At 32.4% G+C, this 13,128-nt stretch overlaps 4 protein-coding genes across 12 annotated transcripts; 2 read left to right on the plus strand and 2 right to left on the minus strand.

Moving 5' to 3' along the window:
* Positions 1-516: 516 nt before the first annotated feature.
* On the minus strand, positions 517-2,089 carry LOC129578960 (complex I intermediate-associated protein 30, mitochondrial-like). Its single transcript, XM_055468375.1, has 4 exons — positions 1,651-2,089; positions 1,174-1,391; positions 928-1,113; positions 517-841 (listed from the first exon to the last, which is right to left on the minus strand). The coding sequence occupies exons 1-4, from the start codon at positions 1,988-1,990 to the stop codon at positions 611-613; spliced, it is 975 nt and encodes a 324-aa protein (XP_055324350.1). The 5' UTR covers positions 1,991-2,089; the 3' UTR covers positions 517-610.
* An 86-nt stretch (positions 2,090-2,175) lies between these two features.
* Positions 2,176-4,215, plus strand: LOC129578963 (probable glucosamine 6-phosphate N-acetyltransferase). Its single transcript, XM_055468377.1, has 6 exons — positions 2,176-2,321; positions 2,993-3,203; positions 3,268-3,395; positions 3,452-3,513; positions 3,576-3,674; positions 4,056-4,215. The coding sequence occupies exons 1-6, from the start codon at positions 2,295-2,297 to the stop codon at positions 4,126-4,128; spliced, it is 600 nt and encodes a 199-aa protein (XP_055324352.1). The 5' UTR covers positions 2,176-2,294; the 3' UTR covers positions 4,129-4,215.
* A 298-nt stretch (positions 4,216-4,513) lies between these two features.
* LOC129578959 (D-beta-hydroxybutyrate dehydrogenase, mitochondrial) lies at positions 4,514-6,346 on the minus strand. 2 transcript variants are annotated; one of them, XM_055468374.1, is made up of 5 exons: positions 5,945-6,213; positions 5,671-5,879; positions 5,419-5,609; positions 4,959-5,317; positions 4,514-4,893 (listed from the first exon to the last, which is right to left on the minus strand). In XM_055468374.1, the coding sequence occupies exons 1-5, from the start codon at positions 6,169-6,171 to the stop codon at positions 4,776-4,778; spliced, it is 1,104 nt and encodes a 367-aa protein (XP_055324349.1). In that variant the 5' UTR covers positions 6,172-6,213; the 3' UTR covers positions 4,514-4,775. The 2 variants fall into 2 exon arrangements, with proteins under 2 accessions (XP_055324349.1, XP_055324348.1); XM_055468373.1 differs by having other exon boundaries at positions 4,514-5,317; positions 5,945-6,346.
* A 384-nt stretch (positions 6,347-6,730) lies between these two features.
* Positions 6,731-12,902, plus strand: LOC129578958 (transcription factor kayak). Of its 8 annotated transcripts, XM_055468365.1 has the most exons (6): positions 7,755-8,488; positions 9,197-9,235; positions 9,408-9,462; positions 10,518-10,604; positions 11,530-11,743; positions 11,813-12,902. In XM_055468365.1, exons 1-6 carry the CDS (start codon positions 8,457-8,459, stop codon positions 12,571-12,573), a joined length of 1,188 nt encoding a protein of 395 aa, XP_055324340.1. In that variant the 5' UTR covers positions 7,755-8,456; the 3' UTR covers positions 12,574-12,902. The 8 variants fall into 8 exon arrangements, with proteins under 8 accessions (XP_055324342.1, XP_055324345.1, XP_055324341.1 ...); XM_055468370.1 differs by lacking the exon at positions 9,408-9,462 and adding an exon at positions 7,201-7,301 and having other exon boundaries at positions 8,267-9,235; XM_055468366.1 differs by lacking the exons at positions 7,755-8,488; positions 9,408-9,462 and adding an exon at positions 7,308-7,389.
* The last annotated feature ends 226 nt before the right edge of the window (positions 12,903-13,128 follow it).

The following is a 13,128-nucleotide window of genomic DNA, read 5'->3' on the forward strand; positions in this document are numbered from 1 at the left end:
CTTATTCCCTGCATGGCTATGTGGATTGATCATCTTCCGTGATTTATTTTTAATTATTGCCGGCTTTGTCATTCGATATATAAGTTTGCCATCACCGGTAAATACAATATAAAACTACTGAGTAATTAGTAATCGACTTTTCAATATTTATTGAAATATTATTATAACTTTAGAGAACACTTACACGATACTTTGATGCAACACACGTAACAGCCAAATTGAAACCAACTTTGATCAGTAAAGTTAATACAGCAGTTCAATTGACCACGATTGCCGCTAGTTTGGCAGCTCCAGTTTATGGACTACTGGGTATAATCAATTGAATAATAAATGAATAGCCATATTATTAATTTTTTTTTTCAATCTTCATCTCTATATAGATCATTCAACTCTGGTCTGCATGTGGTATTTTACTGGTGTTACAACTGCAGCAGCTGCTACAAGCTATATCTTTTCTAAGGACACATACCAACTAATAAGAAAACGCGAAAATATAAAAACATCTTGAAACACTAATTCATTGTATGATTAAAAAAAACGTTGAATTTTTTTTAGTTAATAAAACTATTACATTGAAGAACCTAGATTTATATAGAATTGTTAAGGATCACTAGGTGCCTGCTATGAAATTTGGTACTCTGTACATTTCATAGGATGATTCCTCAGTATGGTATGGGTTATTTTCCACACCGATATAGTCGATTTCCAAATTGAATTCTCCATCCATCCAGTTCAGTCCCACAGCTGTGATGCCAATTCGTGAAACGCGAATATTCGACATATAGCAATGCTTATCTTGTATACATCCTTTAGCAACCAGATAAAATTTGGAGAATGGTATCTAAATTTAAAAAGAAAAAAAGATTTGAATTTTGTATTTCAACAAATGAACCAAACATACACATACAAACTGAAAATCTAACTTACTTTTGTTAGCTGCCAATGTGGACCACCTCGTGTGTATAAGATATAACTATATGTATCATGCCATGTTACATCAAATATACCATCTGAGTGCAAATTCAATGAGTACGGTCGACCATCACCCCGAATTCTCAATACTAGTGTATTATATGGGCTCCAATCATAATATGAATCGCGTTGAAATGATTTCTGAATGACAGAAAGTGATTATTATAAAATCATAAATAAATACACAACCAAAAATTATACTTTCACACGAAGACTTGTTATATTACAATAACCAGCTCTTGATATTTTTCCCTGTTTTGGAACTGTTGAATCTAAGATGCCACTGAATGAACCGTAACCAGACTGATTAATCTTCAATGAACAATGACTGTATCCCTCATTATGGTCACTATCACTTGTTACAACGAATTTGTCTATGTCTTCCTGTTTCCCAAATTCGAAGACCGTATCGATCTCGCCTATGAGAATCCAAGCAAAAATTATCAAATCAAATACCAAATGCCTTCACATAATTTTTGGGGTGCATTTGACCAAAGTTCCAAACATTTCTTTCCATTACAAATTAAAATTCAAGTGTAATATATACTTACCAGAGGGTCATAAAACACAAATGCCCTGTATACGCGAAAGCCCACGTAATGGTTGGAACTATGATCTTGATCTTATTACTACAAAAATGTGACAATCTAATGAAAAAAGCTCTAAAATGTTACAAACCAGGCGGACAAATCATCAAAGGATCTGCACGTAATGTGTCTTTTATTTCTTCTGTCCACAATTTAAGTTCGTTTTTAAATTGCTTCAAGCCGTATTTGATGTGCTCTAGATCAGGTTCTTCTTTCTGTGTTTTATAACCATCTTTTCTGTCAGGAACGAAACCAATAAAATTTCGCCTAATGTATGGATGAATACATGGTATACGCGCAGCCTTCTGTTTTAAGAGTACATTGTGACTCTTGTGATATGGTGATAATATCGAAAAATTTCTCGGGCATATTTGATTCGTCTTGACAAAATCTTTTATTATGTGACTCCTCCTAAGGAAATTCTGGAACATGTTTTTACTTCTTGGGCTGACACAAAATTATTCTACAGATTAATTCACACTCAAACTCCGAACACACTCACTTTTTTTCTTTTTTGAAATGACAGTTCAACTGTCAAAAAAACAAAAATGTCACAACACACAGAAATGACAGAACATAACCGAAGAATTCCATGTATTGTATGTATATACTAACATACTTATATATATATATATTTTTTTTTTCTATATATATGAGTTCAAGAGAAATATCAATCACTTTGATCAGTTACGTTTCATCGGAGTATCCATTCACTTTAAAAGAAACGGAAGCATAATGGTACTGAATAGTACCTTTTCAAAGGTGAAATAGATAGATGATTATTTCAATTTTTTAATCTAATATAAAATATATCTCTATTCTAACAATTTATAACAATTCAAAGTTGGGTAGAAATTTATTATAATAAAACTCAGCAGTTTTTGGAAAATTATTCATATTTTCTATAAAAGCCATAACATTGAATCCACGATTTTATTGTGGGTCTGGTTTGTTTGATCTTATAACTGGAAAAACCGGTGTTTCCATTTTGAATTCAGGGTCAATTTTGCACCTGTTTTGCCTATTTTATTTCCAAAGGCTGCAACTTATCTGTTAGAAAACTATTTTTTCATAAATTGCTTTGTGAAGTAGACTATTGTTATGCCCTAAATTGTATATATGCATAGATACATTTTTACTGAAAAAAACCAAAATATTTAGCCAGTAAATGACGGTGTAAATGAATGAATAAATCGATTGAACAAAAACAATAATAAAAAATGCCACATGGCAAGTATGTCTTATGAAAAATAAGGGGAAATCCATTTTTAAACTCAATTTCATGTTTGAAATTGGGCAACGCTTAATGTAATCTTCTTTGAATCGTTTTGAAATACTGTCGACGTGTCTAGTATATTTACATTTTTCTTCTTAATGTACTACGATGGACTTCATAAAAGCGATTCAAAGTGCAAGCGTTTGATTTTTTTCAGGTAGAGGAAGCACTGTATGATGCAAATCTATTAACGAAATTGGATTTTAGTCGTTCTATAACGAAATTTAGTCCACCAATAACTGCGATCAATACTGGTGAAACATGGCTTAAAGTGCGACCCTTACAAGTTGGTGATTATGATCGTGGATTTCTTCAATTGTTATCACAGCTGACAAGTGTAGGCAACATTTCCCGCGATGATTTTTTGAGTATGTGAAAAAAATTTGAAGTTTTTTTTTAATTTCTTATGTTTACAAATTTTATATAATATAGGCCGATTTCATAAAATGAAGTACAGCGGTGATTATTTCGTGACAGTGATTGAAGATACGCGCATAAACCAGCTAATTGGAAGTGCTACTCTTGTGATTGAACACAAATTCATCCATGGTTGCGGCAATGTATTTTTCTGAAATTTATTTATTAACAATTGCTAAATGCCGATATTTTTCCGTAGAGAGCTCGATTGGAAGATGTTGTCGTGAATAATACCTACAGAGGCAAGCAACTGGGTAAATTGTGAGTGTTCTCAAATTAAAATGATGAAATCAATAATAATGCAATGGAATTCAATTTTATAGGATTGTAGCAACTGTAACTTTATTGGCAGAGTTCTTAGGGTGCTATAAGATGTCATTGGAATGCAAAGACAGTTTGGTTAAATTCTATACATCGATTGGGTGCGACGAAATTTATTGTTTCGCATTTGATTTTTTTACAGAATACTATGATATATTTTTATTCAGATGGGACAGAATGACGCATAAAAATATCCGATAATTTTCGCGCGATGTGTTGAGTGTAATGCATGTAGAACAAAGAGAGTTGAAAGAAGAAGTGAGCAAGACATGTACGTGCATCTGCATGCATCGTCATTGTCGTTAGTGTGAACAGTATATCGCTATGTTCTGTCGAACTCTTCACACTAACGATGGCTCACTTCTTCTTTCAACTGTCTTTGTTATATATGCATTACACTGAACACAACGCGCGAAACATATCCCATAGTATTCTCTGGATTTTTTCAACTAACTTTATTTTCTTATTTTTCTCGAAATTAGATATGTTCTTGAGGCTGGAAATGGGAATTCGATGCATATTCGTTATGAATCGCCTACTAATCATCCATCTTGACAATTAGCCACCAGTGCTACCGCCCAATCCAAATCAAAGTTATAAATCACATATCCACTTTTATTTCAGTTCAAGAACTTCAATCATTTTTCTATTATTGTTATAAAATATTCTAAATTAGTTGAGAAATCTCCGATTCGGAATTGAATTGAGGACACAAGTTAGAAAAGGCATTCGATACAACTCTAAAGTAATTTCATCATCACTGACGAGTTTTAAAGAACTGAAATTAAGTAAAACGGATAGAAATTGTAACAAAATATATCCAAGTTGCAATAGATACACGATTTGCAAGGTGGCTCTGGTACCCAAAGCTATCAGACTTTTTTTAGAAAGTTTGAAACGAAATATTGAAAAAAAATAAAATAAATGTAAACTTTTAAAATTATACCAATTTTGTCTTAGCTTCAGTTTATTGATACATCGTAAAATGGGATATAACGTATGAACTATACTGCAAACACCTGGTTTGCCCGGTAATAATGGTACTTTTTAACATTTTCAAATGGATAAATATTCCTGAAAAATACCCATAAAATTGAGATATTTAAATATTAACTACAATACCAGTTTAAATGAAGTAAAGAAGTATGTAAGAGTATGGTCAATCTTTTAGTAAAAAAGATAACGTATTGAGTTGAGTAGTTTTATTGTTTGATCAATCCTTCTCTGGTTTCGTATGCTGGCATATTTACAAATTTAATGATTAGCAAATCACGCAGAAAGACAGGACTGTATTTAAATAAAATGTGGTAGATGGTATATCTAAAATGCAGGCGAAATAATTTGTTAGAAAATTGTAAGAATAATTTTCGTACAAATATACTAACTTGATTGGTTCGCATTTGTATATAGCCCGTGGTGTATAATCAAGGATTGTATTACCAAATTCGTTGAATAAATTACTATCCGAAATTACTTGAACTGAATGGTTCGGTATATAGCTTAAATATTTGTTGTACCGTTCAAAATAGTCACCATAAAATTCCAATTGTTCATCTGTAAATGCTGCCAACATTTCCGAAGCATATTGTTTTTGACGTGATACTATACTTGTATTCATAAATTGTGAGCCAGGAATGAAGTTGACAACATCTACGCCATATTTCTTCATTTCAACGCGGAGAGCATCGCTCCAGAATCTGAGAGCAGCTTTCGTGGCCGCATAAGTCGCCAGACCGGGTAATGCCTATATCAATTATGGTGTAAGATCGTTACGAGTTATTCACATGATTCCAAAGCATTTCATCTAATACAATTATTTCTTAATACACAATTTTAGAAAAGCACCTCTATCGCACAGTGACTAGTAACGTTAATTATTCTCGTTTTATATTTCCGTGCCAGATGTAAGAAGCTTCTGGTGAAATTCATTGTTCCAAAAAGATTCACATTTATTTGATGTTCGATTATGGCATTTGTTTGCCATTCGAATTCACCAAAACACATGACGCCTGCATTATTTACTAGATAGCTGAACTCTGGATGAAAAAAATTGAAATTATTGTTAACTTAAAAGGAAAAAAATAATCACATCCATACCTAAATTACTATCGCTGGAGAGAAGATTCATGATAGTTTTCTCAATGTGCAAAATACTAGCACTCTTTCTGATATCCAATTCAACGAGCAAAAGTCGCTTTGGATTGCATTGATCAAGTAGTTTTTGAGCTCCTTCTGAGCAGGTATTCAAACATGCCGCACAAACAAACATGTTCAAATTCAGATTACAATAAAGAGCCATGTTGAATCTATCAGAAACATCAAAATATTAAATTTATTCCAGAAATTTTGAAATGAAATAGCATTCAGATACCCTAATCCGGAATCGCATCCTGTGATTAATATTACGTTGCGCTCATTAACAGTTTTCTTACGATTTCGTTGAATCAAAAAGTACATGATGCCGGCACCAATTGATGAAAATGAAAAATATTTGAAAATTCTACTTCCATTTTCATTAATGAGCATATAGCCCAAGCCCAAAATACCGCTTCCGAAACAAGTAGCTGCTTCATGCATTAGTCGAATGACACCATACATATTTTCTTCTTCAAATCGGAAATTTTCACAAGAACAAATATATTTCACTTAACGATCTGCACACCAAATCAATCCAAAACTGAGCTGGATATCATGCATTTTAATGGAAATTTGGAATATTTATTGTATTTTTTTTGCATTCAAAGATAATCGCCGCAATCGTTTCATGTTGACAATAGTATAGATAAAAAAATTTCAACTGCAACACTAAGTACTTAATACGTTAAGTATTTTACTTTATTTGATTCACAATAATAATATTTAGTGACTTAAATTTATAGTCCAGAGAATGGAAAATTCTGAGCTCACATGTTTTTTCCAATTCTTAAGAATGTAAGAAAGCAAGAAAAATATTTCTTGAGATTAGAAATAGGAAAATCTATATTCTCCCTGAACAGATTCACAGAATTCTTAAGTATAAATGCCAATACAAGTACGCAGGGTGTGGTGACATTTGCACATCACACGTATTGTTTTGTTGCAAACAAAGCTTTGCCTTTTAATAAGTAAAAGATCAAAAACATATATTTTATTCCATTGAAGAATATTCGGGTGCAGAATTTATAGACGACTATTGGCACATTCATTTCAATATGAAACTTGAAATGGTTGATGTAAAATCAGAAGATTCGATATCAAGTGATGAAATTGACGATAGCAGCACAACACAATCATCTAGTGTTTCTCAATCTGCCGTAAGTTAAAACAATGTACATGATTTGTATATGATGTTGAATTCATTTGGTTTAGTACGAAATAAATGTGTGCTCAAAATCTAAGAAATGACAAACAAAACTAACATCATTTATCTTTGACTTTCAATGATAAGCAATTTGAAGAAGTGTTAACTATCGACCTAATTACCTTGTTGAATTGGCTATTTTCTAAAATCCCCAAAACCAAAGCTTATTGGTTACTTTGACAGTGGAAATTTCTCACCATAAGTTTTATAAAGACTCGCGTGGAACTACTACATCAATTTGAATAGAACGCAGCATTCAATGTTGATAAGCTACATTCAGTCACACTGTTTAATACACTATTTGTGTGAAAACCTTTTCGTAGGATTTTCTGGCTGGCGATTGTGTTTTCCAATTCAATCGGCCACCATTCTGTTCAACTATTATCTGGTTGATGGTTCATTAATAATAATAAAGAATGGATAGATTAATTACCATTTGCACGTGTGAAATAGAAGAAGAACAAATGATAAAAATGGTTTTTTCAAACCTCACTAATAAATGTTAATTAGGTGTTACTGAAACATTTGCGAAAAAGTATAAATAGGGAACAAAACTAAAAATTTCAAGCGGATTTTTTCAAGATTTATAAATGCCAATTGATATCAGTGTAAATAAAAAACTTTTGTAAATCAACAATTCAAACGATGATCTGAATTCAGGGAATGTATCTTTAATTCACATTGACTGCACATATGTATGTATTTTCATATTGATGACTCGTGCATATTTCCAAGAATTTATTTTGATTTCTCCGAAAAGAAATACATAGCGGTTAACATATACACATGTACATGTTCGTATAATCATTTGAAATAGCAATAAATGAAATCCGTGAATGAATGTTTGTGTGTTTGTGTGCGTGCGTGTTTGTGTTCACTGTTCATGCACTTGAAAGTTTAATAAAAAAACCGCACACATTCAAGTAAATTAAATCACGATTGTTGTTCGTAAACGATGCAATTTTTAATTCAGTTTTAAACGTTTCGCATTTTTCGATTCATATTTTTGAACGAAAAACAGCATACGCTTTTTAAGAATAAAGGCATTCGTCACCAACGTTGTGTGATGACTCACAGCCTGAATTACGTTTATAACTACGACAAATTTACACATTAACAATTCACACCAAAAGGCAATGTAGCTAAACTGATACGATTGATTTGAAACCAAACTTCCATTCAGATATTGACGCGTTGATACTCATTTAATATCAGCTATTGTTCTAGTATTTTTATTTTCATTTTATTTTTAAAAAAATATATCAGTGCTACTCTTTTGTGAATAATTTCATTTTTTCTCTTTTATTTCCACAATTTTCGCGGCCATTTCATCATAAGTTGAAAATTTTACAGTGAAGTACAGGCTCATATTCATGTGAATATATCAACATTGTTATTTGTTTACGTCATACGACTTGAAATGGAACAAAAAATCATATGGATAAGCGAACACAAGTGGAAAAGAGACAAGAAAACACGACGACAAACCTAGTGAATATCATGGTTGAACTCACACCATGTCAAGCACATATATAAAACAAGCATGTTGATGACGCATCGGTTTAGTCACACTTTGTAGGTTGAATTGATAACAAAAATAAGAACAATTGGGAGTTTTAAGCCTGAAATTCCGTGATATTTTTTTCAAATCAGAGTCAGTGCGATATTTCAAGTGTGAAGTTTAAAAAATTCATTCATTTTGTGTTGATTGACAAATTTAACACGAAGTCCAGATTTTAAAAAAATCAATCGAATCACGCAAAAAATCAATTGAAAAGTTATCATACTATTATTCTTTTGAGCTTGAACCATTAAAATGTTCGTACATTCGTCAACAACTTCGCCCAAAAAATTGTGAATCTGTAAACAATTACATTTTCGTTCAGTTCTGCAACACACTACTATTTTTAAAAACTTTTGCAATTTTTATGTTCTAAATCTGTAATTTCTTGCAAAGAATTTTTAATCTTCAATGTTAGAAACTGAAGTTACGCAAAAAAAATTAGTGCTTCAAAATAATCATAGTTGAGTTTGAGATCAAAAGTCTGTAAATGAAAGCATTTTGTAAAAAATATAGTGTGTGTATGCGGTTTTATACTTCCCACTTAATTTCTGTTGAGTTGTTCCGAAGAGACACGCAATAAATATTCAGAACAGAACAGAACAAAACACGACGCAATATCGTCCATTTTAGTCCTTTGCTGTGTTCAATTTTTGGATTAAAAAAGTATTTGAGATTGACATTTGACGAAAATATTGTTGTCTATATTTTCGAAACCATAGAAAAATATTATATCCACATTGTTTCCAGTTTCGAAGATGGTAAGCAATTCTTTATATAAATCTGTATATACATCTTAAGAAGAGTTGTTGTGCATATTCTCATGTCAAATGAACCAAGTTATCGTTAATTGAAAAGTGAGGTGCACTGTGTGCTGCGCGTAGACAGATGAAATTGACAAACTGATTATTTTTTGCATGTTTTCTCCAACAGGGTTTTCAATGGTGATGGTCGTCATTTATTTTTGACGTTTTGTTCACACAAAAATGTAAATTAATTCAGAAAAATTTGATGTTTTCAATTTGATTCTCTTTGAAACTTAATAAAAATTCCAATTGTATCATTTTTAATTAGGAATTAAAATTTTTCGAACAATAGGAAACAACATTGTCATAAATATATTCTTTTCTTATGTTTATTTCAATTGAAATTACAAAGTTTGTGTTGCATATTGTACCACCGATATATTCTTCTACAAAAGATTCCATGAAAATAATTTCGGATCAATTTAAATGTGCTCTTTGTACTTCCTTTTACATCAACCTTCTCCTACTGTTCTACATAAATTCGAAACTACCAAGAGGAACTTTTTTAGATTAGACGTAAAACTTATCTTTTACCTTTCTTTCATATATTGAACGACGACTTTTGCAGTCATATAGGCCGTTATTACAATGTTCAACGCTTCAGTTCGTCTTTCATTTTCACACATTTAAGTTAGGCTTTATTGGACCGTTGATATGCGGTTGCCTTTATTTATTTCCATGTTTTGGTTAGGTCTTATTTATTACATCATTCACAAATCAAATTCCCATAAAAGTTGGGAAACAATAATTAGAACTATTTAAATCAAAACTATCTATGTAGTAATACTCTAATTGTAACTAAACTGTCTAAAACACGAAAATATCAGGTTTTTCATGATCCTTCTCGTCATTTTCCTGCAAAAATTAAAATATTAAGCCAGTTATTTAAGGTTGCTTTCGGCACGAGAAATAAATTTGATAACAATTCTTTTGATAAATACAAGTTGCTTGTCACACGGTGTGACTCACACCCTTGTTTGAAAACGTTTAAAGTCTTTGTTCGTTGCCAATGCAGATGAACAACTCATTGAATTAAAATTTACAGTAAAACATTATATATTTAATAGTTACTCATTGTGTAGTAGACATTTGCAAGTATAGAACATTGATTTTTACTTATAGTAAATCTCCACTTCATGGTACCGTACGCCAAACGTATAAAAATTTGATATCGATACTTTGCCCTGTTTATTGTGGACATGAATACTAAAGGAATATGTAATTTCTATATTTACAGCTTGTCTCTTTAGACGGGATTCACAGCGGAGTACCGACTAGAACTACTTCCACATTAACACCGACTACATTACGAAATATTGAACAGGTATGTTAGAATCAACATACAATTTTTCAACATCGAATATTTAGGGGACTGTCGGGTAGGTTTGATGGCCACCATAATATGTCAATTAGATAATAATTTATAAAGATATGTATGTTATTTTCATATATGCTACCCATGCTACCGTTACACACTCAATATTATAGCGACATCTATTATTAAAATAGCTTGTAGTAAATGCATTTATAGCATTTCCCTGTAGTTGCGATGTTTCCTATTAAGTTCCCTTGTAGTACTGACACATTCATGTTTGACACTTGTTAACTACATACCACAGGGGAATTTAATAGGTAACATCGCAACTACAGTGAAATGCTATGAATGCGTTTACTACAAGCTATTTTAATAATAGATGTCGCTATAATATTGAGTGTGTAAAGGGTAAGCTCTCGAGCAAAATAACCATATGCAAAATTTTCCAAATACCTGGAAATCGACGAAACAATATATTTATTCATTTTTCGAATTCGATAAGAATAATTCATCAGGGTCTATTTTTCGTTGTTAGCCAGAGAAGCTACGAAATAAACGAACATTTTCGTATGCGAACTAACGAGCAAGCGCTCGTTGACTACTCTAATTTTCTAGACGGAAACATACTCATTTTATCAACAAAAAGACAAGTCGAAAAAAACATACTATTTCAACCATTGATTCAAGATGCCAGACCAGAAAATCGCAAACATGGCGGTGTCGCAACGCATCCGACAGTTTCTTATTCTTCTTCTTGCTTAGTTCAGTGGAAAAAATATTTGAAAAAACCCATGATTATTTATATGTGGTTTTTCTAATCGAACTGTAAATCAGAGCAGATGACACTAAAATTTTTACCAAATTTTATATTCAATCCGTTTTTAATTTTGAATACTAATTTTAAAAATGTTATTTATATATTGCAAAAACATAGACTTTTCTGGAGTTAACCAACGATACATCTAATACGGTACCTTGTCAAGCGGGATTTGTACCGCCACCATTACCTAATTTTCAGTTTGAACCTGAATCTCAAGAACACAGTCTAGGTTCTTCTGACTCAAATTCTAGCGAATCTTGGCATACGTCACCGCCAAATCAAGAAACATCATTCGAAACCAATTTTTCTGAGATTGCATCTGTCAAAGGTATACAATACATATTATTTCCAAAAAAGAACAATAATTTAAAAAACCTCGATATTTATGTAATTGCAGGAAACATCTCGAAACGCAATATGGGTGGTCGAAGACCGAAAAATTCCGCGAATTTATCGCCCGAAGAAGAAGAGAAACGACGAGTTCGCCGAGAACGTAATAAATTGGCAGCAGCAAGATGTCGTAAACGACGAGTTGATCAAACAAATGAGCTATTGGAGAAAGTGCTCATACTGGAAAGTGAAAAAAACAAATTGCAGCGTGATATACAAGATCTTCAAGCTGAAAAAGAGGATTTAGAGTGTCTTTTGCAGTCACATCGCAGCCAATGCAAGCTTCAAATTGGTGGCTTCACAAAAGTGGTGGAATTAAAATCTAAAATCGAATTCAAAGAACCAATTCGTATGCCGTTGATCGGTAAAATAAAAGTTGAAGTGGATGACTCAGCATATGAAGAGGTACCATCACCGACCAAACATCTCATATCAGGCGCAAACCCTGTTATAGGGGCCATTGCAAATCCAACAATAAACTCAGCAATTCCTGGCACTTCTAAGCCAATTGCACGACCTAGCTCTTTGAATGTACCGTTCACAGCCCCTCCTTCGCAGACAATTGGCCTACATAAAAATATTGCAGATATGGCTGGGGTGCAAATAACAACACCTTCAAATGTAGTGGCATTCAATTTTGATAGTTTAATGGATGGTGGAACAGGGTTGACTCCCGTGGCAATGCCATCATGCCCATCTCAAAATAAAAGTCCCTTAGACCTTGCAACGCCTACGAGTGAACCATCAAAATCACTAGTTAGTTTATAGTTGATAAAAATACTTAACCAACTTATAATAAATAAAAATATCTGAAAATGTTTCAAGAAATACATCAGCAGTCATTCATATATTTTATAACGTATAAAAATTGATATTTTCGAAGAAGAAAAAAACATTAAAAATATATTGCTTTCGTATGGGTTATTTTATAAACATAGGATATTGTGATATTTCAGTTGAACAAAAATGTGAAAATTACAATTAAAAAATAAAATAATACATCAAAATGATCAGAGTTTAGTAAATAATAGCATCTAGCTATATTTTTCTCAAATGCAAAACATGTATGTTCATAATAAAAGTTTACATAATTCATACATACCATTCCTTTTTGTTGCGCTTCATGAAATAATCTGCACAAGAGCTGGACGAGCACTGCAGTTTCAGTTCGAAAAATTATGGCTTCATTCGTTCTGGGTAAATGTCATAGCTCCCTCTGTTCCGCGGAGTTCCGCGTCTGTGTGGAATCCGTTCAGGTTCCGTGCGGGGACGGAGGTCTGCGGAACAAATTCAGTTCCGTATCCGTACGGAACTCGACGGAAC

This window comes from Sitodiplosis mosellana, unplaced genomic scaffold (genome assembly GCF_009176505.1).
Source record: "Sitodiplosis mosellana isolate CC-2019 unplaced genomic scaffold, AAFC_SMos_1.0 Smas_scaffold_6226, whole genome shotgun sequence".
Lineage (NCBI taxonomy): Eukaryota > Metazoa > Arthropoda > Insecta > Diptera > Cecidomyiidae > Sitodiplosis > Sitodiplosis mosellana.